Source organism: Aquarana catesbeiana, linkage group LG01 (assembly GCF_042186555.1).
Source record: "Aquarana catesbeiana isolate 2022-GZ linkage group LG01, ASM4218655v1, whole genome shotgun sequence".
Classification (NCBI taxonomy): Eukaryota; Metazoa; Chordata; class Amphibia; order Anura; family Ranidae; genus Aquarana; species Aquarana catesbeiana.
In genome coordinates, this window is record NC_133324.1 from 591,918,023 (window position 1) to 591,942,171 (window position 24,149).

A 24,149-nucleotide genomic window follows, 5' to 3' on the forward strand; every position below is an offset into this window, starting at 1 on the left:
ATACCAAGATGATACCTAAACCTGCAGGCATCATTCTGGTATAACCACTCAAAGTTGTGAATGGCGTACCTGAAGACAAAAAAATGGTTAACAATAAAGCACAGTAAACAGTAAAGTATAAATAATTACATACCTGAAAAACAAACATGATAAAACATAATAACAATAACAATAACAATAACAATAACAATAAAACACTGCAGAATAGAATACAGTAAAAAAATAGCAGAACAATAGAGAGAGAGAATAGAGAGAGAGAACAATAAAACGACAACTATTTTTTTTTATTTTATATATATATTTTTTTTTTTTTACACTTTTTTTGTAACTAACTTTTATAACGGTAACCGGTTCCAGGTTCGGGTCTCTCAAAATGCGATGGCATCTTGGGAGACCCTGTGAAAGTGTGCCTAGTCTGTGCAATGCTGTACCCTACGCTAATACTCAACTAGTGTATGGTAGCGTTCAAAACATTCACCAATGCAAAGACCAGGATTGTCAGGACAGGAGGGACAATAATAGCGGGTGTCACGCCTATATCCGCGTTTGCTGCAGACACAACATCTTTTTGGGGGGGTTCGTTGGGTAGGGGTACTCGGGAGCACATAAAAATGCCTCTCATGCAGCCGACTGCATTTGGTTGGGGATGTGAATGGGGGAGGTACGGGTGCTGCAGAAGCGGTGGGTTCCCAATTAGGATTGGCGAATGCAGCAGGAAGGGCACTATGGGCACGACGGGCCTGTGTTTGTCTTTTTGGTGGCAGCGGGACACTACTTGTGCTTGCCACCTCACCAGCTTGAACTGCACTTATGGGACTCGCCACGTCACCAAGTGTTACTGCAGTGCTGGTTTGACTACGACCGGGGTGTACTAGGCCGCTGGTGCTTGCCAGTTCAATAAAAAGCTTCCAAAAAAACTGTTAGCGATCGCAGGGATCAGGTCTGACTCTGCGAACGCTGCAGTTATGCGTTTAGTGTTTTGTAAGTGTCAGTGATCGATCGATACTGCACTTGGGTGGGCTGGACTGGGCCGGGCGGAGGGGCAAAACGCAGGTGCTAGCAGGTATCTGGGCTGATCCCGCTAACACTGCGTTTTTGGGAACCCTAAACTGCTGGGGACGCCAGTATAGATTTGATCGGATCAGATATTGATCCGTTCAGATACTATACCACTAAAGGAGGCGTATGCTGCGTGCGTGGGTGTTAGTGGTACTGGCGCTAACCTGACGCTGCCTGGGGCCGGTGCTTGCTAGTTCACCAAAATGCTACCAAAAAAACTGTTAGCGATCGCAGGGATCAGGCCTGACTCTGCGAACGCTGCAGTTATGCGTTTAGTGCCTTGTAAGTGACAGTGATCGATCGATACTGCACTTGGGTGGGCTGGGCTGGGCCGGGCGGAGGGGCACTACGCAGGTGCTAGCAGGTATCTGGGCTGATCCCGCTAACACTGCGTTTTTGGGAACCCTAAACTGCTGGGGACGCTAGTATAGATCTGATCGGATCAGATATTGATCCGATCAGATACTATACCACTAAGGGAGGTGTACGGTGCGTGCGTGGGTGTTAGCGCTACTGGCGCTAACCTGACGCTGCCTGGTGCTTGCTTGCCAGTTCACCAAAATGCTACCAAAAAAACTGTTAGCGATCGTAGGGATCAGGCCTGACTCTGCGAACGCTGCAGTTATGCGTTTAGTGTTTTGTAAGTGACAGTGATCGATCGATACTGCACTTGGGTGGGCTGGGCGGAGGGGCAAAACGCAGGTGCTAGCGGGTATCTGGGCTGATCCCGCTAACACTGTGTTTTTGGGAACCCTAAACTGCTGGGGACGCCAGTATAGATCTGATTGGATCAGATATTGATCCGATCAGATACTATACCACTAAGGGAGGCGCATGCTGCGTGCGTGGGTGTTAGCGGTACTGGCGCTAATCTGACGCTGCCTGGGGCGACGCATATCACCGCCGGGCGATCAGGGGGCTAAACCTTTATTCGGTAATAAACGGCGGGTGCCCTGACACTATAAAAAATAAACGAACTAACCTGCGTCACCCGTAACGGTTATACGGTGATCAGTGGTGAAAGGGTTAACTAGGGGGCAATCAAGGGGTTAAAACATTTATTAGGTAGTATATGGGGGTCCCTGTCACTATAAAACGCTGACGGCGAACCTAAATATTTACCTCACTAACTAGCGTCACCAGTGACACTAATACAGCGATCAGAAAAATGATCGCTTAGCGACACTGGCGATGGGGGGTGATCAAGGGGTTAAAACTTTATTAGGGGGGGTTAGGGGGGTATCCTAGACCTAAAGGGGGGTAATACTAACTGTCCCAACACTGTAACTGTCACAAACTGACACTATGCAGTAATCAGAAAAAAAAAAAAAAAAACCTGCTGGTGTCAGTTTGTGACAGGGGGGGGGGGGTGATTGGGGGGGGATCGGGGGGCGATCGGGGGGGGGATCGGGGTGTTTTGTATGCCTGGCATGTTCTACTGTGTGTGTGTGTGTTGTGCACTCACATTGATGTCTTCTCCCCTCGGCGCTGGAACGGAAACTACCGAGCCGAGGGAAGATGACATCATTTCCTTTGCTGCTGTTTAGCATACAGCAGCAAAGGAGTGTTCCCATTGGCCGGCGGCGATCGCGAGGGGGGGGCCACGAACGGATGGCCTCCCCCTCATCTCGGATCGCCAGGGAACAGAACGGGACCGCTTCGGGCACCAGGGGGGGGGTCCGATCGGACCCCCCACCCGCGAGAGGCAAATCACGTACATGTACGTGATTTTGCCTGCCCGTGCCGCCTTGCCGACGTAAATCGGCGTTAGGCGGTCCTTAAGTGGTTAAAGTGTAAGTTCACCTTTACACAAAATCTGTAAGGTGAACTTACACTGGACCCCCTCCCCATCGCACCAGGTCCCGCTGACCTGGAGTCCAGCGATCACCCGCTCTGACACATCGGATAGCCGCTTGTGAGGGCTGGGCTCAGCCCTTCCTTCTCTGAGCTGGCTGCTCAGCTGTCGGCTAATTGCCAGCTCCTTTCTCTCCACAGTGACTCAGCTGTTGATGATCTCCTCGTCAGTCCCGGCTACTTAAAGCTGTCCAGCTCACTTCATCTCTGCCTTCGCCTTTGATCACATCTCAGAGACTTTCTCCTGCACTCCTGTTGAAGACTTGCTCGGCTGACGTCCCTTCTGGCTCCTGGTCCTGCTTGCTGTACTACTACGTTGATCTCTGGCTCTCTGGCATTGGATGACTACCCGATCTGGTTACTGAACCCTGGCTATGTATTGACTACGCTTACTCTGTTTACCTTTTTACCTTTTTACTCTGTTTACCTTTTTATTATTATTAAACAAGTGTCTGTCTCCGTCTGATTCATGGTTTCTGACAGTAGGTGAAGGCCATGAATTCAGAAGATTCAGTCAATCCACTTGTTGGTAATATTTTTTCCAGATTGGATGACCAGGATCACCGCATGGATCAGTTTGCCTTGGCGTTACAAACGCTCCTGAGTCGCACGGCTCACCTGGAATCTTCCACTATGGCTGCTCTGGTAGAACCTGTGTAACAGGCCGTCCCTGCTGCTGCTCCAGTCTCTGTGCAGGCACCCGCCTCGGGTATTACCTCTATAAGAAGCATGTCTGGTTCTGCTTCGCTTCCCCAGCGATTTGGGGGCGATCCAGTTCAATGCAGAGGGTTTCTCAACCAGGTTGAGATATACATTGAGATATACTTTGAGATGCTGCCCCAGGCGTTTCCCATGGACAGAAGCAAAGTAGGTTTTGTGATATCTTTGCTTTGTGAGAGAGCCTTGGCCTGGGCAAACCCTCTATGGGAGACGCAAAAACCCGTGGTCCTGAGTTACCCAGAATTTGTGGCTTCCTTCAAAAGGGTATTTCACGTTCCCGCACGCTCCGGTTCTGCTGCCAAGAGCCTCATGTCCATCTAACAGAGTACGAGAACTGTTGCCGATTACGCCATTGAATTCCGTACTCTGGCAGCAGAGGTTGCTTGGAACAATGAGGCCCTCGTGGCTGCCTTCTCTCATGGTCTCTCGGATAACATCAAGGATGAGATAGCAGCCCGAGATATACCCACTGAGCTGGAGAGGTTGATCACATTTGCCATCCTCATTGACTCCAGACTCAGAGAAAGACTCTCTTTTAAGGAGAGCTGGTGCAAGCCTCCTGTACATTTGTCTCCGAGCTTTGCAGTCCCACCCTTGCCTCCCTCAGTCGGTCTGTGAAGATGAACCCATGCACTTGGGCTTCACGTGTTTCTCTGCGGATGAGATAGTCCTTAGGAGATTGTGCCTTCATTGTGGCCAGGCTGGTCACTTTTTGAAGTCTTGTCCTACCCGTCCAGGGATTGCCCAAACCTTGAGGTCCTGTCACAGACAGACCTTAGGTGGCGTTGTTTCGTCTCCAGTTTCCCAGAAAGATAAGCCCCTGGTTTCGGTTATCCTGTCTTGGGCTGAGTCATCCGTCGAGATACAGTCTCTAATCGACTCTGGGGCTGCAGGCCTGTTCATTGATGCTGCCTTTGTATCGAAGCACTCAATTTTGCTGCAGCTGCATGACACTCCACTTGCCAATGAGGCTCTTGACGGGAGATCTCTACAGCCTGCCCATGTGACTCACGAGACTGTTCCCTTGTCCATGGCCGTAGGTGCCCTTCACCATGAGATAATCCAATTCCAAGTTATTTCCTCACCTAAGTTTCCGCTGGTTATCCTTGGTTACAGAGACACAACCCTTCTTTTGATTGGCTCTGTGCTGAGGTTCTGTCCTGGTCGCCACAGTGCAGTGAGAGATGCTTTCAGAAGGTAGCCAAGGTCCTGTGCACCTATTCACCCTCCTCTCTGAAGGAGGAGTACCGCGATTTTAGCGATGTCTTTGACAAAGGTCAAGCCGGTACTTTGCTTCCACACCGGTCGTATGATTGACCTTCAACCTGGTGCCATACCCCCTTGTGGCCGGGTTTACCCTTTGTCGGTCTTGGAGGATAAGGCCATGGAGGAGTATGTTGCAGACGCACTTTCTCGAGGTTTCATCCGCAAATCCTCGTCTCCTGCTGGTGCTGGTTTCTTTTTGGTGAAGAAGAGTGGTGAGCTGAGACCTTGTATCGATTATAGGGGTCTCAATCGTTTAAGAATGCCTATCCCATTCCGTTGATTACGGAGTTATTTGCTGCTCAGGTCGATGCTCCTCCTGAGAAACCTTGTGACCGCTGCTTTGTTCCCGAGAGTCTCCATACTGCTGTGGTCCAGACTTACCATTCTCCCAAGGCTGCTGGCCACCCTGGGAAGAATCAACTCTTTTGGGCCATTTCCCAGCAATTCTGGTGGCCTTGTCTACGTGCTGATGTAACCGCCTTCGTAGCTGCCTGTTCCGTGTCTGCTCAGAGTAAGACTCCACGACACCTTCCAGTGGGCCTTCTACAACACATACCCAATGGAGAGAGGCCCTGGACCCACCTGTCTATGGATTTCATTGTGGAGTTACCCAACTCCCAGGGCAACACAGTTATCCTTATGGTGGTTGACCGGTTCTCAAAAAGGTCGCATTGTATTCCACTCAAGAAGTTGCCTACTTCTAAGGAACTGGCTTCTATTTTTGCTCGGGAGATCTTCCGCTTACATGGGCTACCCAAGGTGATTGTCTCAGACATAGGTAGTCAGTTCTAGCGAGCCTTTTGTGCACAGTTGGGTATTCAGCTTGCTTTCTCCTCTGAGTATCACCCGCAGTCTAATGGGGCCGTAGAACGAGCCAATCAGTCCTTGGAGCAATTCCTACGTTGCTATATTTCTGACCATCATAACAACTGGTCAGACCTCTTACCGTGGGCGGAGTTTGCTCACAATAGTGCCTTGAATTCAGCTTCCCATTTGTTCCCGTTTATGTCCTACGTTGATCTCTGGCTCTCTGACATTGGCATTGGCTGACTACCCGATCTGGTTACTGAACTCTGGCTATGTATTGACTACACTTACTCTGTTTACCTTTTTATTATAATTAAACAAGTGTGATTAACTGTACTTCTGTCTCGGTCTGATTCATGGTTTCTGACACCGCTTTACCGTTCCGGTGATTTGAAATCCTCGCAGCTTTCTTTCCTCTTCAGCGCTCGTTCGTGTACCAGCAGGGGGTTCCGCCCCGGGTGCCACACCATTGGGGAGTGTCGGGCCGGCTATCAGAGCCAGGACAAGGCAGTGGCGGGTGCAGGAGGCGCTCTCTGCTCTTTAGCTGGGCTGGCTCTCATTCATGCGAGTCGGCTGCTCTGTCATTGAGCTCACATCAAGCTCTATACTGCCATCTCTGCCTGCTTCATGTATGTGCGCCCCTCGTGTGTGCTGTACAGTAATGGGGACATGTGGAATCAAGACCTGGGACAAGGAAGACCACCTTACAAGAGCTGTGTGTGTGTTTACAGATGTGTGTGTATGTGTGTGTGTATGTGGGGGGGCAACTGAGTGTATAGACGTGTGTGTGTGTGTGGGGGGGGTGAGGCAGATGAGTACGTACAGGTGTGGGGGGGGCAGCTGAGTGTCTACAGGTGTGTGTGTGTGTTGGGGGGGCAGCTGAGTGCTTACAGGTGTGTGGGTGGGCTGAGTGCGTACAGGTGTGTGGGTGGGCTGAGTGCGTACAGGTATGAGGGGGCTGAGTGTGTACAGGTGTGTGGGTGGGCTGAGTGCATACAGGTGTGTGGGTGGGCTGAGTGCGTACAGGTATGAGGGGGCTGAGTGCGTACAGGTGTGTGGGTGGGCTGAGTGCGTACAGGTGTGTGGGTGGGCTGAGTGCGTACAGGTATGAGGGGGCTGAATGTGTACAGGTGTGTGGGTGGGCTGAGTGCGTACAGGTATGAGGGGCCTGAGTGCGTACAGGTGTGTGGGTGGGCTGAGTGCATACAGGTGTGTGGGTGGGCTGAGTGCGTACAGGTGTGTGGGTGGGCTGAGTGCGTACAGGTGTGTGGGTGGGCTGAGTGCGTACAGGTGTGTGGGTGGGCTGAGTGCGTACAGGTGTGAGGGGGCTGAGTGCATACAGGTGTGAGGGGGCTGAGTGCGTACAGGTGTGAGGGGGCTGAGTGCGTACAGGTGTGAGGGGGCTGAGTGCGTACAGGTATGAGGGGGCTGAGTGTGTACAGGTGTGTGGGTGGGCTGAGTGCATACAGGTATGAGGGGGCTGAGTGCGTACAGGTGTGTGGGTGGGCTGAGTGCGTACAGGTGTGTGGGTGGGCTGAGTGCGTACAGGTATGAGGGGGCTGAGTGCGTACAGGTATGAGGGGGCTGAGTGCATACAGGTATAGGGGGCTGAGTTCGTACAGGTATGAGGGGGCTGAGTGCGTACAGGTGTGTGGGTGGGCTGAGTGCGTACAGGTGTGTGGGTGGGCTGAGTGCGTACAGGTGTGAGGGGGCTGAGTGCGTACAGGTGTGAGGGGGCTGAGTGCATACAGGTGTGAGGGGGCTGAGTGCGTACAGGTGTGAGGGGGCTGAGTGCGTACAGGTATGAGGGGGCTGAGTGTGTACAGGTGTGTGGGTGGGCTGAGTGCATACAGGTATGAGGGGGCTGAGTGCGTACAGGTGTGTGGGTGGGCTGAGTGCGTACAGGTGTGTGGGTGGGCTGAGTGCGTACAGGTATGAGGGGGCTGAGTGCGTACAGGTATGAGGGGGCTGAGTGCATACAGGTATAGGGGGCTGAGTTCGTACAGGTATGAGGGGGCTGAGTGCGTACAGGTGTGTGGGTGGGCTGAGTGCGTACAGGTGTGTGGGTGGGCTGAGTGCGTACAGGTGTGTGGGTGGGCTGAGTGCATACAGGTATGAGGGGGCTGAGTGCGTACAGGTATGAGGGGGCTGAGTGCGTACAGGTATGAGGGGGCTGAGTGCGTACAGGTATGAGGGGGCTGAGTGCGTACAGGTATGAGGGGGCTGAGTGCGTACAGGTATGAGGGGCTGAGTGCGTACAGGTATAGGGAGCTGAGTGCGTACAGGTATGAGGGGGCTGAGTGTGTACAGGTGTGTGGGTGGGCTGAGTGCGTATAGGTATGAGGGGCCTGAGTGTGTACAGGTGTGTGGGTGGGCTGAGTGCATACAGGTATGAGGGGGCTAAGTGCGTACAGGTATGAGGGGGCTGAGTGCGTACAGGTATGAGGGGGCTGAGTGCGTACAGGTATGAGGGGGCTGAGTGCGTACAGGTATGAGGGGGCTGAGTGCGTACAGGTATGAGGGGGCTGAGTGTGTACAGGTGTGTGGGTGGGCTGAGTGCGTATAGGTATGAAGGGTTCCTAAGTTTGTACATGTTTGTGGGTGGGCTGAGTGCATACAGGTATGAGGGGGCTGAGTGCGTACAGGTGTGTGGGTTGGCTGAGTGCATACAGGTATGAGGGGGCTGAGTGCGTACAGGTATGAGGGGGCTGAGTGCGTACAAGTATGAGGGGGCTGAGTGCGTACAGGTATGAGGGGGCTGAGTGCATACAGGTATGAGGGGGCTGAGTGTGTACAGGTGTGTGGGTGGGCTGAGTGCGTACAGGTATGAGGGGGCTGAGTGCGTACAGGTGTGTGGGTGGGCTGAGTGCGTACAGGTATGAGGGGGCTGAGTGCGTACAGGTGTGTGGGTGGGCTGAGTGCGTACAGGTGTGTGGGTGGGCTGAGTGCGTACAGGTATGAGGGGGCTGAGTGCGTACAGGTATGAGGGGGCTGAGTGCGTACAGGTGTGTGGGTGGGCTGAGTGCGTACAGGTGTGTGGGTGGGCTGAGTGCATACAGGTATGAGGGGGCTGAGTGTGTACAGGTGTGTGGGGAGGCTGAGTGTGTACAGGTGTGTGGGGGGGCTGAGTGTGTACAGGTGTGTGGGTGGGCTGAGTGCGTACAGGTGTGTGGGTGGGCTGAATGCGTACAGGTATGAAGGGAGCTGAGAGCGTAAAGGCATGATCAGTGAGGGCATGTGCCAGATATAGGATCCATCCCGGGTGCCAAATGCTCTAGGTATGCCCCTGCTGATTGGTCTGCGTCGCCCATGTGACCGCGCCAGCCAATTAGAAGACCTCCTATACGTAGCTTTACGAGGCATATTTAGGACATCAAGCCGAGGGGGATTTCTAATCCCCGGACTGGTAAAGCGACGACCTGATGTGTCAGAGTGGATGATCGCTGGACTCAAGGTCAGCGGGACCGGGAAGGATAGAGAGGGGTCCATTGTAAATTCACCTTACATATTTTTCTGTAAAGGTGAATTTACCCTTTAAGGCAGATTTAAAGATAGGGATAGATTTGGGACAAATTTTCAAAATGCTCCCCCATTCTAGAATTTTAAATATGTTTTTGGGAGCGTTTGAGAATGCAATTGGCAGGTTCTCTGTAATTTTTTATCCTCACACCATAACCAGAGCTTTTGGGAGATTCCATTTGGCCTCATTTACACTGGACAAGCTACACAAAAAAGATGGGAACCATCCCAATTTATAACTAGCTTTTGCAGTAAGTTGCGTATGGAAAGGAAATGCTCATTACAAACAGACAAAAATGTCCCAGCACACATAGGGGGTTATTTACTAAAGGCAAATCCACTTTGCACTACAAATGCACTTGAAAGTGCAATCGCTGTAGATCTGAGGGGAAGCTCTGAAATTGAAGGGAAGCTCTGCAGATTTTATCATCCAATCATGTGCAAGCAAAAATGCTGTTTTTTATTTTCCTTGCATGTCCCCCTCAGATCTACAGTGACTGCACTTCCAAGTGCACTTGCTGTGCACTTGTGCAAAGTGGATTTACCTTTAGTAAATAACCCCCATAGTTACTTAGTTAGGTTGAAAAAAGTCCATCTAGTCCAACCATGAAAATAAACTAATAAAAAATAATAGCATACAATCCCGTATAAACAATCATATACCGTATATACTCGAGTATAAGTTGAGGCCCTAATTTACCACAAAAAAATGGGAAAAACTTATTGACCCGAGTATAAGACGAGGGTGAGAAATGCACAGCTACTGTAAGTGGAAAAGAGGGTCAACAATGCCCATTTGCAGCCTCATTGTGCCCATTTGCATGCCTCACTGTGCCCATTTGCAGCCATAGGTCCCCCGAACTTCAAACTCGGTAGTTAAGGGTTCCTAGATGCCCCCTAGCTGCAGCCAAAATTTGGGGTCTCTGAACCCAAAGGGTCCCGAAATGACATTGCTGCAGATTGACACAGTCGACCGAGTTTGAGGCCCCATATCTCGGGGCCACTTAGTGCTAGGAACCCCAAATTTGGTGTGCAAACCCAGTGGAACTAGCACCATAAACTGTCCAAAGCTGGGATTTCTAGCACTAAGTGGCCCCGAGATACAGGGCCCCAAAAATCGGTTCAGAAAATGTCAAGCACTTTTCTGCAGCAGAAAATGACATTTTTTGAACCGATTCCACTGGGTTTGCACACCAAATTTGGGGTTCCTAGCACCAAGTGGTCCTGAGATATGGGGCCCCAAAGTTGGTTCAGAAAATGTCAAGCACTTTTCTGCAGCAGAGAATGACATTTCCAAACCGATTTTGGGGCCCCGTATCTCGGGGCCACTTGGTGCTAGGAACTCCAACCTTGGACATGTTGTGGTACCAGTTCCACAAAGTGGAGCCCCAAAGTCGGTTCGGAAAATTAAATTTTTTGCTGCAGAAAAGTGCTTGACTCGAGTATAAGCCGAGGGGGGCACTTTCAGCACAAAAAAATGTGCTGAAAAACTCGACTTATACTCGAGTATATACGGTACCCACAGTTGATCCAGAGGAAGGTGAAAAACCCCAGCAAAGCATGATCCAGTTTGCTACAGCAGGGGAAAAAATTCCTTCCTGATCCCCCCGAAAGGCAATCAGATTTTCCCCAGATCAACTTTACCTCTAAATGTCAGTACCCAATTATATTAGATTAGATTAAATCTCTTTTTCTCCAGATGTCAAGAGTGCCCCCTTTGTCCTCTGTGATGACCATAAAGTGAATATCTCAACACCAAGTTCACTATATGGACCCCTTATATATTTGTACATGTTGATCATATCCCCCGTTAATCTCCTCTTCTCAGGAGAGAATAAATTCAGTTCCTCTAATCTTTCCTCCATGCCTCTTATTAATTTGGTTGCCCTTCTCTGCACTTTCTCCAGTTCCCCGATATCCTTTTTGTGAATTGGCGCCCAAAACTGAACTGCATATTACAGATTAGGTCTTACTAATGATTTGTACAGGGGCAAAATGATATCTCTCTCTGGCGTCCATACCTCTCTTAATACAAGAAAGGGCTTTACTCGCTTTGGAAACCACAGCTTGGCATTGAACACCCAGATCCTTCTCCACTATGGATTTCCCCAGTTGTACCCCCCCCAGTATGTAAGATACATGCATATCCTTAGCCCCCAAGTGCATAACTTTACAATTATCAACATTAAACCTAATTTTCTTGTAAATTGGAGAACTGTAAGGATGTTATTCCACTGCATAGCTTGGTGTCATCTGCAAAGACTGAAATGGTACTCCCAGACCCTATATCATTTATAAATCTATTAAAAAGTAAGGGCCCCAACAGTGAACCTTGGGGTACACCACTAATAACCTTAGACCAGGGGTGTCCAAACTTTTTTCAAAGAGGGCTAGATTTGATGAAGTGAACATGCCTGAGGGCCGACCATTTTGCCTGACATTTTTTGAACCATTAAAATTCGGTCTAATGCCGCATACACAAGGTCGGAATTTCCAACAACAAATGTTCGATGGGAGCTTGTTTTTGTCGGAAATTCCGACCGTGTGTAGGTTCCATCGGACATTTTCCATCAATTTCCGACAAACAAAATTTGAGATCTGGAAATTCTGATCGTGTGTACACAATCCCGACGCACAAAATTCCATGCATGCTCAGAATCAAGCAGAAGAGCGGCACTGGCTATTGAACTTAATTTTTCTCGGCTCGTCGTGCGTGTTGTACGTCACCGCGTTCTTGACGTTCGAAATTTCCGACAACATTTGTGTGACCGTGTGTATGCAAGACAAGTTGGAGCCAACATCCGTCGGAAAAAAACATGGATTTTGTTGTCGGAATGTGCGATCATGTGTACAGTGGGGACGGAAAGTATTCAGACCCCCTTAAATTTTTCACTCTTTGTTATATTGCAACCATTTGCTAAAATCATTTAAGTTCATTTTTTTTTCCTCATTAATGTACACACAGCACCCCATATTGACAGAAAAACACAGAATTGTTGACATTTTTGCAGATTTATTAAAAAAGAAAAACTGAAATATCACATGGTCCTAAGTATTCAGACCCTTTGCTGGACACATATATTTAACTCAGGTGCTCTCCATTTCTTCTGATCATCCTTGAGATGGTTCTACACCTTCATTTGAGTCCAGCTGTGTTTGATTATACCGATTGCACTTGATTAGGAAAGCCACACGCCTGTCTATTTAAGACCTTACAGCTCACAGTGCATGTCAGAGCAAATGAGAATCATGAGGTCAAATGAACTGCCTGAAGAGCTCAGAGACAGAATTGTGGCAAGGCACAGATCTGGCCAAGGTTACAAAACAATTTCTGCTGCACTTAAGGTCCCTAAGAGCACAGTGGAGTCCATAATCCTTAAATGGAAGACGTTTGGGACGACCAGAACCCTTCCTAGAGCTGGCCGTCTGGCCAAACTGAGCTATCGGGGGAGAAGAGCCTTGGTGAGAGAGGTAAAGAAGAACCCAAAGATCACTGTGGCTGAGCTCCAGAGATGCAGTCGGGAGATGGGAGAAAGTTGTAGAAAGTCAACCATCACTGCAGCCCTCCACCAGTTGGGGCTTTATGGCAGAGTGGCCAGATGGAAGCCTCTCCTCAGTACAAGACACATGAAAGCTTGCATGCAGTTTGCTAAAAAAAACCTGAAGGACTCCAAGATGATGAGAAATAAGATTCTCTGGTCTGATGAGACCAAGATAGAACTTTTTGACCTTAATTCTAAGCGGTATGTGTGGAGAAAACCAGGCACTGCTCATCACCTGTCCAATACAGTCCCAACAGTGAAGCATGGTGGTGGCAGCATCATGCTGTGGGGGTGTTTTTCAGCTGCAGGGACAGGACGACTGGTTGCAATCAAGGGAAAGATGAATTCGACCAAGTACAGAGATATTCTGGACGAAAACCTTCTCCAGAGTGCTCAGGACCTCAGACCGGGCCGAAGGTTTATCTTCCAACAAGACAATGACCCTAAGCACACAGCTAAAATAATGAAGGAGTGGCTTCACAACAACTCCGTGACTGTTTTTGAATGGCCCAGCCAGAGCCCTGACTTAAACCCAATTGAGAATCTGTGGAGAGACCTAAAAATGGCTGTCCACCTGACAGAACTGGAGAGGATCTGCAAGGAGGAATAGCAGAGGATCCCCAAATCCAGGTGTGAAAAACTTGTTTCCCAAAAAGACTCATGGCTGTATTAGATCAAAAGTGTGCTTCTACTAAATACTGAGCAAAGGGTCTGAATACTTAGGACCATGTGATATTTCAGTTTTTCTTTTTTAATAAATCTGCAAAAATGTCAACAATTCTGTGTTTTTCTGTCAATATGTGGTGCTGTGTGTACATTAATGAGGAAAAAATGAACTTAAATGATTTTAGCAAATGGCTGCAATATAACAAAGAGTGAAAAATTTAAGGGGGTCTGAATACTTTCTGTCCCCACTGTATATAAGTGTGTTAGTCCGAGCACTAATACACTGCCCAACAAGAATTCTCTTGCCTTTGTGGCTGTGTGTGGTGAAGAGATGAGCTCGGATATGTTATTTGGATATACCATATTTATCGGCATATAACACGCACCTTCACTTTAAGAGAGAAGTTTCAGGAAAAAACTTAAATTTTAAATAAAGAACTATGAAGCAAAATAAGGGTCCGTGCCCATCAATGCAGCCTCATCATTGCCATGAATGCAGCCTCATCATTGCCATGAATGCAACCTCATCATTGCCATGAATGCAACCTCATCATTGCCATGAATGCAGCCTCACCATTGCCATGAATGCAGCCTGAAATGCAGCCTCACCATTGCATGAATGCAGCCTGAAATGCAGCCTCACCAAGAACTCATCTATGCAGTATCTTAACCACTTCAATATAGGGTACTTCTCCCTTCCTGCCCAGGACAATTTTTATCTTGCAGCGCTGTCGCACTTTGAATGATTGCGCGGTGATGCAACACTGTACCCAAACTAAATTTTTATAATTTTCTTCCCACAAATAGAGCTTTCTTTTGGTGGTATTTGATCACCACTATTTTTTTTTTTTTTTGCTAAACAAACTAAAAAAGACCGACATTTAAAAAAAAAAACACTGTACAGTGGCACTGATGGGCACTGATGAGGAGGCACTAATATGTAGAATTGATGGGGACTGATAGGTGGCACTGATGGGCACTAATAAGCGGCACTGATTTGCGGCACTGATGGTTACTGATGGGCATTAATAAATGGCACTGATGGGCACTAATAGATGGCACTGATAGGCAGCACTGATGAGGAGGTACTGACAGTGATTAGACTCCTAGATCCCTTTACACCAGGCAGTGGCATTTTGGCAGAAAAAGCACTAGCTGCTTGTAAACACGTGTAACGCATTTAGACACTTTTAGTTACGTCAAATGCTTTAATTGGCCAGAATAACAATTTATTCTGGCCCTTGAAATTAATTCTTGCTCAAGCGCTAAACGCGCCTAGCGTTAACGCACATTTACATGCATTTACACATGTCGAGCATTTTTTCTGCCCAAACGCTGCTGCTCCTGGATGCGGTTGCAGTGTTTTTTTTTTTTTTCGTTCTGCCTCTATACTTCTCTTAAAGCCTATAATGTGCATGGACACATAGACTAACATGCAGGGCATTTAGAAGCAGAAAAAAGATGCCAGATTAACAGCAGCATTAAAAACATCCAGTGTGCATGAGGTGACTTCAGTGAATTCAGTGACTTCAGTGACATTAGCTGAATTCAGTGACATTTTACAAATGTTTGTTTCTTTTTTTTTTTTTTTTTTTTTTTTTTGCACTATCCAGTAGAAGGTTCTGGCCAATCAGTTATGGATCAGAGACTGCTATAAGGCCATTCCCCACCACAAAAGTCATCTGTACTGTGGCCAAGACAACAAATAAGCAATAAATATTTATTATAAATACCAAATGTTAGAAAATAAAATCTTGTATAAATTAATCGTGCATTGTATAAAGCATGCTTAAAAATGACCTTTAGCCCAGGTTCACACTGCTGCGGGTTAGAAATAGTGCAAGCTCAGCTGATCTCGCACAATTTCAAGTCGGCAATGCAGTCCGACTTCGGGGGCGATTTGACAGACATCTGTCCTCTCCGCTCTTCTCAAGACCTCCTACTCTCAAGCTCTCTCGTCTCCTCCTCTCATGTTCGTCTCCAGGATTTCTCCAGAGCTTCTCCCATCCTCTGGAACTCGCTACCTCCACCTTTCTGGCTATCCCCTACTCTTGTTACCTTCAGGCGATCCCTGAAAACTCATCTCTTCAGGAAAGCCTACAACGTCTCTAACTAATCTTTTACCACTTCCATCAGCTCATTCCCCACAGTTACAACCTTTTGTACCACCTGCCCCACCCTATTAGATTGTAAGCTCTTCTGAGCAGGGCCCTCTTAATCCTCTTGTATCTTATCGTATTATAACTGTATTGTCTCCCGTTTATATTGTAAAGCGCTGCGTAAACTGTTGGTGCTAAATAAATCCTGTATAATAATAATAATAATACACAGCTGTCTATTCAAATCGCCCCCGAAGTCGCAAAAGTAGTACAGAAAGTCGGCATAGCACCAATTTGGACGCTGCCATTGCCGGCAATAGCCGCTGATTAGGCATGCGATATGTCAAATTGCATGCCAAATCAGCCCAGTGTGAATGTGGGCTAAGAGTATTACCTAGAAATACACAACTCAACACTACACTATGTAAGATTGTTGTATACCAAAGGGCTGCACAGGTGCACATTCCTAGGCATCTTACACACTGCAGGTTAAAAAAGAACAGCTAAAGGGGGGGGAGGGTGGGTGGGGGGAATTCCTCCTCTCCCTCCCCCTTCTTTTTTTTTTTTTTGGTTCTTCTCCTCCTCCTCTCTCTCCCCCTTCGGGTTATGCCTCTGTATTCCCCCCCCCACACAGAGGTGGGATGGAGGGGAGAGTATAGATAGAATTATGATATGTATAAGTTCTAAGAGCTCTATATCGGGGGAAATCATCCTCGTGCCCCCCCTTCACCCTTTGCCTACTTCTTTTCTCCCTGCTAGATTAGGATGAGGTTATAGGTAGTAGGGTGAGGGGAGGGATAGCATGTAATAAAAGAAAAAGAAATTAAAATTTAAAAATGCAGCGTGCGCCACCGATAGAGCGGTGGATCTTGGACATCGGCGTCTTCTTATCCCTTCATAGGGTACTTACTTTAGTTAGTAAGACAGACTTGTTATAAGTCAAATAGCTTTGGGGTAGTTTGGGGTTAAGTGTGAGTGTGTGTGGTGTGTATTTTTTTGTAAATTTTCCCTTTTTTTTTTTTTTTTTCTCCCCTCCTACGGGTTCTGAATTATGAAAATCTGTTAAGAAAAAAAAAAAAGAACAGCAATGCAGCTCATTGTTTACAAAGTGCCTGTACACACAGGTGCATAAACAAGCGATGCGTATTCATGGCAAAAAAACCACAAAAAAACACAAAAGAAAAAAGATTGATGTTCCAGGTCAGTATTTTGCATGGATACATGAAAAATACATGCAGATGCACGTGAATATGCACATATGAACATAAATATTTTAAAGCGGAGCTCCACCCAAAAGGGGAAGCTCCACTTGTTCAAACCCACCCCCCCTCCACTGCTACATTTGGCACATTTTGGGGGAGTGGGTACCTGTCAAAACTACTTTCCAGACCCTCCCCCCCCCCCGCTGCCTTCTGGGACACTGGCAGATCCCAGAAGACGGCGGGACCATTCAGAAAGCGCAGCTTGACTTACGCATGCACAGTAGGAAACTGGCTGTGAGGCCTGAAGGCTTCACTGCCGGTTTCCCTTACTTACAATGTGTCCAAATGTGCGAGTGCTTAAACATTAGTACTGTGTGCAAGAGGCCTTACAGTAAACTTGTACTCTATTTTAGACTTTTAAAAGTAAAACTCCTGCTTTATTACAAATGCCATAAGATACCTGTTGTTACTTTTTTTTTTAGACAAAAAGTCTATTTTGTTTTCTGGTTTAGATTCACTTTGTTTCAGGGGCCTGAATTCATGGCTAAGCAAAGTACCGTCCATCTGTCGATCCATCTTGGACAATGAAAGCACAGTTGGTAGGGCTTAAGCCTAGTACACACAATGATGTTATCAGACAGTTTTTTTCTTTTTGCATGCTAGTCTCCATATTGAAAATGAAGAGGTTACTAAAGTTATGAGAATTCTCGTACGACAGAATAAAAATCGTATCGTAGCTGTTAAATAGAACCCTGGTAATGAAATGAAATTAAATAAGAGAGGGGAACAGAATCTGTTTTACACATGGGGGTGAATTCACTAATGCCCTGTACACACGGTTGGACTTTCAGACGGAAAATGTACGATCGGATTGTGTTGTCTGAAATTTTGATCGTGTACACACAAAGTTTGAGAGCTGGATAAAAAATTTTCCGACAACAAAATCCGATCGTTTAAATTCCGATTGTGTGTAGACAAATCCAACGCACAAAGTGCCACGCATGCTCAGAATAAATTACGAGATGAAAGCTATCGGCTACTGGCCCCTTTATAGTCCTGACGTACATGTTGTACGTCACCTCGTTCTGAATGATCGGATTTTCCGACAACTTTGTGCGACCGTGTGTATGCAAGACAAGTTTGGGCCAAAATCCATCTGAAAAAATCTGATGAATTTTGTCGTCGGAATGTCCGACCGTGTGTACCGGGCATAAGAGTTAATTAACGGCAAATAAAATGCGGTAAAATGGTGTTTGCGATAAGGAGGGAGGGAAACGGGGGGGGGGGGGGGGGGGCGCTTTGGGGCCACACTCCAAAGCACCTTGTCCCCAGAAGCTCTTTGGGGCGAAACATGTAGAGCAGAAGTGGCTGCATTGTTGTATGAAACGCATGTCTATGTGACAATTTTACTACTTTTTTTTAAACTTGTTATCAAATAAAATTTTGGATATATTTTATTTTGTGTGATAATGTGAATTTTTGGCACCTTTAAAAAGCCTAGTTTTTTTTGTCTCTTCAATTGTTCTCCAATTGGGATGTGGTGCCTTTTTTGGCCCTTCACTGCCCAATCCTTTAATCTACACCATGTCCCCATGCTGATGGGGACAAGGGCCGCTTCCCCACAACCCTGGGCTGTAGTTGTGGGGGGTCTGCAGGCGGGGGGCTTATCAGAATCTGGAAGTCCCTTTTAACAAGGGGGGGCCCCCAGATCCCGACCCCACGAACACTCGCTCGCCACGAGTTCTTCCGCAGCCTGCCTGTTCTGCCGTTTGACAGTTCTTTAATAAGGTAAGGGCAGGGCCGCCTGGTGACGTCACCTGGTGGCACCGCCCCTTGTGACATCACCAACCCAGCATGCATCGGTTGGTGATGTCACAAGCGGCGGTGACACCAGGTGACGTTGCCAGGTGGCCCCGCCCCTTACCTCTTTAAGAACTGTCAAACGGCGGAGTAGGCAGACCATGGAAGCGTTTGTGGTGAGTGGAGCTTTTTTTTTTTTCCTTTTTCTTTTTTGGGTATGGCAGTGGCGGCGGGCGTGATTGTAATGGGTCATGATTGACGATGGATCTACATCAGGGGACAAAAAAAAAAAAAGGAATTGCCAAAAACTTTTGTACTGTCTTTATTCACTTCTACACATTTTTGGTGAATGGGTAGGGGTACAATTGTATCCCATTAATGAGGAGGTACTGACAGTGATTAGACTTTTATTAGTGCCCATCAGTGCCCACATGTGGATACAGTGAATATCTCCTAAACAGTGCAAGTTTAGGAGATATTCACGGTACCTACAGGTAAGCCTTATTATAGGCTTACCTGTAGGTAAAAGTGGTAGTACAGGGTTCACAACCACTTTAAGTAAAGGTTAATTTAAAAAAAACATGCAGATGCACTTTTCATAGCAGTATTATTATAAAACTTATTTGAATTACAATACTTGTCAATAACTTCTTATACAGCGTTCAACCAACCAATAAAATCCAAGGGCTCACTGCCCGCATGCCAGCATCATTTTGTTCAGTACCAAGGTCAGCAAAAACACATGGTAGAATCTCTATCTACATACATGGTCATCCTAGTTTCTGAAATACATTTCAGTATTCAAAACAACAGTGCCTGGCAGGACAACTTTGTCCCTTTAGAATTAAAGGGGAATTCCAGGTATGGATATTTTATCCATATTTATATTGGTTCAGCTTGGCCCAACATAACTATGTATATACCATACCTGACCATTCCCCCTGGAAGCTGGAAATCACTGAAGTAGACAGCACTACTCCACTTGCTTCCGGGTTTTCTCTGCTGCAATCTGAACACAGGAGGTCGGGTGATTGGCTTGGATGCCATTTGGAGAATGCTTTGCATTTTTTGAATGAATGCAAGGCGTTCTCTGATTGGAGAAGGAGGAGAGAGTGATGTCACCACCCCTCCTATCCACCTTGTCCAAACAGAGAATGCTTTGCATTCATTCATAAAATACAAAGCATTCTCTGAATGGTGCATGTGCTGAGCAGCCGACCTCCTGTATTCAGAATGCAGCAGGGCAGCCGATTGGCATGGGACCAGATGCAAGTGGAAATCACTGAGTTGCAGGTGTCTAATTCAGTTATTCCCAGCATCTAGGGGATCGGCCAAGTATGGTATATACCAGGGATTTGCAATTAGCGGACCTCCAGCTGTTGCAGAACCACAAATTCCCATGAGGCATAGCAAGACTCTGACAGCCACAGGCATGACACCCAGAGGCATGATGGGACTTGTAGTTTTGCAACAGCTGGAGGTCCGCTAATTGCATATCCCTGGTATATACATTACATTGCTTTAAGCTGGACCAATGTAACTATGTAAAAATATCCATACATGGAATTCTTCTCTAAATGCAACAGTATTTTCCATATGGAATAAAACTCCTAGTGCATAAAATCTACAGGGCAGTGGATTATGCTAAAATATTATTGTGGTACTATAAAGGTTTCCCATGTTGTTTGTTCTGTTCTTTGTTTTCTGTGTATTTTTTGTAACCTTATTGTTTAATTTTCATTCATTTCATATATCAATTCAATTCATATCAGCAGTAAAATGCGAACATATCAGATAATCACATATCAGTATAGGTCAAATGTTGCTTTTTTTATGCTTATTGTGTTCTTTGTAGACCCCGATTCCCAGAATTCCCTAGTGCATACAATTTTACATTTTACAGAGATTTATTAGTGCATACAATTTTACATTTTACAGAGATTTGCTGTTGATTGTTAGGCAAATTAAGAGGCTACATTTGAGTTGAGGCATTTAAATACTTTTAAATTGCATGACTCATTCATCCATTATAATTTATTTTGCTGCATTTGTAATTTCCTTTTTTGTGTACAATATGTTGCTTTGTAATTTTTAATGCATGAATAATTATAACTGGGACCCTTGAGTATGCTTTTAAGGAAGCTTTTTAGGCACTCTAATTACTGCTGTCAAAATTAGCTGTTTTCTAATTAAACAATTGTATTGCACAACACATTTAAATTGTTTTTTTTTTTTTTTTTCTAACAGCAATGAATTTAGCCAGCTTGTGGCAGAAGAATATCTTAAATTTTTTGATTTCACGGGTATGACCTTAGATCAGTCACTCAGGTATGTGAGATGTACTATAATGTTATATTTAGTATTATTGCATAACATTATTATAGTATTGTTACTTTTACATTCTTCCTCCCCCAGATTCATGGAAAGGCCACAAATGTAAGGGTCTAAGGTTGAAAAACATTAGGAGACTGACCTTTTATTTTATTTCTCGTCCTTTAATAAAAATGCAAATATGCAATCAGCATTGCATTGTTTATAGAATATTATATTTTTATTCAATTGTGGTTGTGGCATGCACCGCAATGAGTGGTTGTTCATTCCAGATGCGTTGTGGCTATGCTGACAGCTATATGCGGATCAGCCCCAACCCGTGATATGCCCTGAAAAAATTACATGCAGTACTTTGGGTGCAGCAGGTTGTGACGTGAGCTATTAAATTACAACACATTACGTTGCATTGATGAATAGAACTGTATTGAAATGTCACTTTGCCCAGTGGTGTCCTGCAGTTACCAGGGCTGACGCCTGGAATTGCAGCCAACTTTGACTGCATAGAAAAACTGTAGAAAATGTAACATTGTAAATGATTACAAATGCAGGCATTATCCGAGCAATGGGGAAGCAAGATTTAAAAGAAAGTGGGTTAATTTGTAGCTTTTCCTTCTACTAAAGTGGGTTAGGAATACACCTAAAATTCCCCCTCTATGGCACCTAACTCGTTAGTACCATATTGGGACGCATTACCCAAAGAGCTTCGTAGGATTTTTAGAAAGTACACATTTTCCATGATTTTATTTACAAGGAGTTAGAGCAACTGACATGGCCTTTTGCTTTCTGAGAGCACTTTTCAGTGATTATCCCATTAAAAAGAAATGTACTAAAATGTGGGTGTTTCGTCTGTATTGGACCTTCCATTTTCTCATTCAAACAAGACCATGTGTATCCCGATGGGAAATTCATCTTAATTTAAGAATCCTTCAGAAAAGAAGGCGGCAGCCATTGGCATGTACACAATTGAGAGAGCCTTACAGCACCCGGTTTTAGCATTAGCGCTTGTGTCACATACTTTAATGCTGCGTACATACGATCGGAATTTCCGATGGCAAACGTTCGATGTGAGCTTGTTGTCAGGAAGTCCGACCGTGTGTATGCTCCATCGAACATTTGCTGTTGGAATTTCCGCACACAAATGTTTGAGAGCAGGTTCTAGAGAAAATTGAGTACTGTCCGTGATACTTTTTTTATTTGCACTAACATACAATTTTTCAGGACAAGCTTTCGGGGTATGTCCCCTTCTTCAAGGTCCAAGCAGTACTGATTCACACATTTTTAAGCAGAATGTTAAAGAAAAAAAGGAAAAAAAAAAAAAAAAAAAAAAAAAAAGAAAACAAAACACATACAAATCAATGGTAATAAAGATAGCAGCAGAGTTAGTGAGATAAGACAGAGGGAGAGCTAGACTAGCTCTCCCTCTGTCTTATCTCACTAACTCTGCTGCTATCTTTATTACCATTGATTTGTATGTGTTTTGTTTTCTTTTTTTTTTTTTTTTTTTTTCCTTTTTTTCTTTAACATTCTGCTTAAAAATGTGTGAATCAGTACTGCTTGGACCTTGAAGAAGGGGACGTACCCCGAAAGCTTGTCCTGAAAAATTGTATGTTAGTGCAAATAAAAAAAGTATCACGGACAGTACTCAATTTTCTCTGTCACAATTGCACTAATACGGCTACAACAAATCAAGAGCAGGTTCTAAAATTTTCCGACAACAAAGCTTGTTGTCGGAAAGTCCGATCGTGTGTACACAAGTCCATCGCATAAAAAAGTTCACGCGTGCTCTGAATCATGCTGAAGGCTATTGAACTGGCTATTGAACTTCTTTTTTCTCAGCTCGTCGTACATGTTGTACGTCACCGCGTTCTTGACGTTCGGAATTTCTGACAACATTTGCGTGACCGTGTGTATGCAAGACAAGTTTGAGCCAACATCCTTTGGATAAAAATCCACGGTTTGGTTGTTGGAATGTCCGATCGTGTGTACGCGGCATAAGAGAATTGGCAGAACTCTCGTACACAAGGTCTAGCGGAGGAGGTATGTAGATTTGGCGAAGCAGTTGGTACAGGGCTTAAGGGACGTTTATAATGTCGACCTGAATTCACAGTCTTTGTAGGCTATCCGTTTTAGCTGTGGTTGCTGTTGCTGAAGTGATGGTTGGCTGAACAAACATCTAAGGCCTCATGCACACGAAACACCTGTGCAAACTCTGCTGAACACATGTTTTTAAAAGTTGAAACCAGCGTTTAGAAAAGCCCGTTTTGCCGTGTTTGCATGCCGCGTTTAGCCGCGTTTGCGTCTAGAAGCGTCTGCAGAGCAGAGAATGACATTTTGCGACCCAAATTTGGGGCCCCACATCTCGGGGCCACTTGGTGTGCTAACACAGTGGAACTAGCACTACAACATATCCAAATTTGAGGTTCCTAGCACCAAGTGGCTCCGAGATATGGGGCCCCAAAGTCGGGTCGGAAAATGTCATTCTCTGCTGCAGAAGTGCTTGACATTTTGTGACCCGAATTTTATTTTGTTACAGCGTCGCACATCTGTGCAATTGTCAGTTAAAGCAACGCAGTGCCGCATCGCAAAAAATGGCTTGGTCATTAATGGGGTAAAATTTTCCGGGGCTGAACTTCCTAAAGCGGTTCTACTTACCTGTCCTCCTGGAAAATGGAGGTTTTCTATGCTTTAGCAGTGGATTGTCCCTTAGCATCCTCAAGTCCAAATCAGGGCTGTGGTTCCTGCATTGGGTCTTCGTGATGCTCAAGGGCATCCAACTGCTGGAGTGCAGGGGAGAAGAGGCTGCAGGGTTTGGTCTAGCAGCATAGAGGATCAGTGTATTTAAAACTGACCTAGACATAAAGTAGTTAACCCTTGCAGTGCGGGTGCAGCCCAACTGCATGGGAAGACTTTTCCATGAGTTCAGCTTTACACATTAAAAAGAACCTGTTTCAGCAGACAGCTGATGCACTTCATCCAGGTATGTTGCCATTGTTGACTTCTCAAAGCCATTGTGGTTTGGGGCGGTGCAGCATGAAGCACAGGGATGTGTCATTCCAAGAACATGGACCTGATTTGAAACGGGCTACACAAGAGAGCCTTAGCTTTGAAAGGTAACAGCTGTAGTGACACACTGCCTAAAAAAAAATAGAAGCGAAAACGACAAGTGGACAAAGGATGTAGACACAATTGCGACAGTGACATTCTAACCCCTCAGTATAAAATATATTTAGAAACAGATTGTAGTTCAAAATGTTAGGTTCACTCTCTGTAGATAAGACTATCAA

General features: G+C 46.0%; 1 protein-coding gene across 6 annotated transcripts in view; it reads left to right on the top strand.

The window, feature by feature from the left end:
* Nucleotides 1–24,149, top strand: part of PSD3 (pleckstrin and Sec7 domain containing 3) — an 864,447-nt gene that overhangs the window by 384,147 nt on the left and 456,151 nt on the right. For all 6 annotated transcript variants that reach the window (XM_073598198.1, XM_073598204.1, XM_073598214.1 and 3 more), the window contains one exon: nt 20,782–20,862. In XM_073598198.1, the coding sequence (XP_073454299.1) occupies nt 20,782–20,862 (81 nt within the window). The remainder of the gene's footprint in view (nt 1–20,781; nt 20,863–24,149) is intronic.